We start from the raw sequence: 1,564 nt of genomic DNA on the forward strand, positions 1-1,564 counted from the left end.
AAGGGTCGCCTTTGTGGTCCAAAGAGAAGATCAAGCCAATCGTCATTCAGGAGGGCGTGTCCTTGGTGTTGCCATGTCGACCTCCCGCTGGCTTTCCTCCCCCGATTGTCTTCTGGATGGACAACAGTAAACATCTACACACACATATGCGACGTCACACGCTGAGATTGCGCAAATGGGCTTCATATGCGATGTTTCCCTGACGAATAATTCAAGAAAGACGAACCGTAATGGCAAATGTCCAGTTAAGTCTCATTGCTGTGATGGGGTTGTCTCCACATCAGACTTCCAGCGGTTGCCCCAAAGCAACAGGGTGTCCCAGTCGTTAAACGGAGACCTTTACTTCTCCAACGTGCTTCGCGAGGACTCCAGGAACGACTACATCTGCTACGCCCGTTTCCCGCACACGCAGACCATCCAGCAGAAGCAGCCCATCGCCATCAAGGTCCTCAACCGTAAGTGGCGCCCGTCTTGACGCGCACTGCGCGCGGCTTGCCCGACGGTTAGCCGACGGCGTAGGAGAGAAGCCACGTTTTCCTATCTCCGACTCCATCTTCGGAGACGCCAGAGGCCGACTCGCCGACGGACTGAAAGGACATATTGTCGCAGCTGCCGTGTGTCTGGTCCGCTGCGAGCGACGAAGCCTGCTGTTATTGGCCGGAGCATGATCGTTCCTCATTTGCTACACCCCCATTTTTATTTTATTATTATTATTATTATTATTTTTTTGGTCAAGGTCCTCAACCGTAAGTGGCGCCCGCCTTGACGCGCACTGCGCGCGGCTTACCCGACGGTTAGACAAAGCATGTCCAAGTGCGGGCTTGTTTGAATGCTTGTTTTGTTGTGTTTCAGTGGACGCGATCAATGATACAATGGAAGCTTTTTACAATGACACTGATTTATTTAGTGGTGAGTTACGGCAAATTACCACTCCCTGCCTTTCTCCCAGTGGTTTTTTTTTTTCCCCCTCCACTCGCCTTTAATCGCAGCGGTACCTCCAAAGTTGAACGCAATCCGCTCCATGATGCCGGTTGACTTGCGAGTTGTTCAAATGAAAAACCGTTCCCATAGAAATTCATTTGTATTTCGCAGGCAAAGCTTTAAGTCTCGCTCAGATCATATTTAACTTGACTTATGGGCGCCCAAATTCTGAATTTTTGAGTTACTTGGTTGATATTTATGCTTTGGGTTGTGGGGCAAAATTTGAGTGACAAGCAAGTTTCTGATCAACCGCTACTCAAGAGAAGTGGGGAGGGGCACAATGAGCAATTGAAGCACTTTAATTCACTTAACACTCCAATACCAAATAAGAAGAATCGAGGCTGCTGTTGGCCACCACTCACACTCAGACGCTCACACACATGCTAAATGACTCCAGGTCCTGATGTCACTCATTAAGCCATGTTCCTTGATGGCACACGCCTACCACATGACTACTACAGTATATTTAAATTCTCTTTTAACGTGTTTTGTTGTTGTTATATGTATCCAAATACAGAGCTCTTAAATGTCACCGCTTTTGAAATCAAAATATTTGAGCAATAGCATGTGCAAAGCAAATTAA

General features: G+C 47.6%; 1 protein-coding gene across 1 annotated transcript; it reads left to right on the forward strand.

Annotated features, from left to right (window-relative positions):
- Positions 1-8: 8 nt before the first annotated feature.
- LOC109525648 (neuronal cell adhesion molecule-like) lies at positions 9-998 on the forward strand (the record flags this gene model as incomplete). Its single annotated transcript, XM_019886344.1, has 3 exons — positions 9-126; positions 285-455; positions 853-998. Coding segments are annotated over 3 exons (420 nt in total), but the record flags the coding sequence as incomplete, so codon positions are not given.
- Between the last annotated feature and the right edge of the window lie 566 nt (positions 999-1,564).

Source organism: Hippocampus comes, unplaced genomic scaffold, assembly GCF_001891065.2.
Source record: "Hippocampus comes isolate QL1 unplaced genomic scaffold, H_comes_QL1_v1.1 scaffold3658, whole genome shotgun sequence".
NCBI lineage: Eukaryota > Metazoa > Chordata > Actinopteri > Syngnathiformes > Syngnathidae > Hippocampus > Hippocampus comes.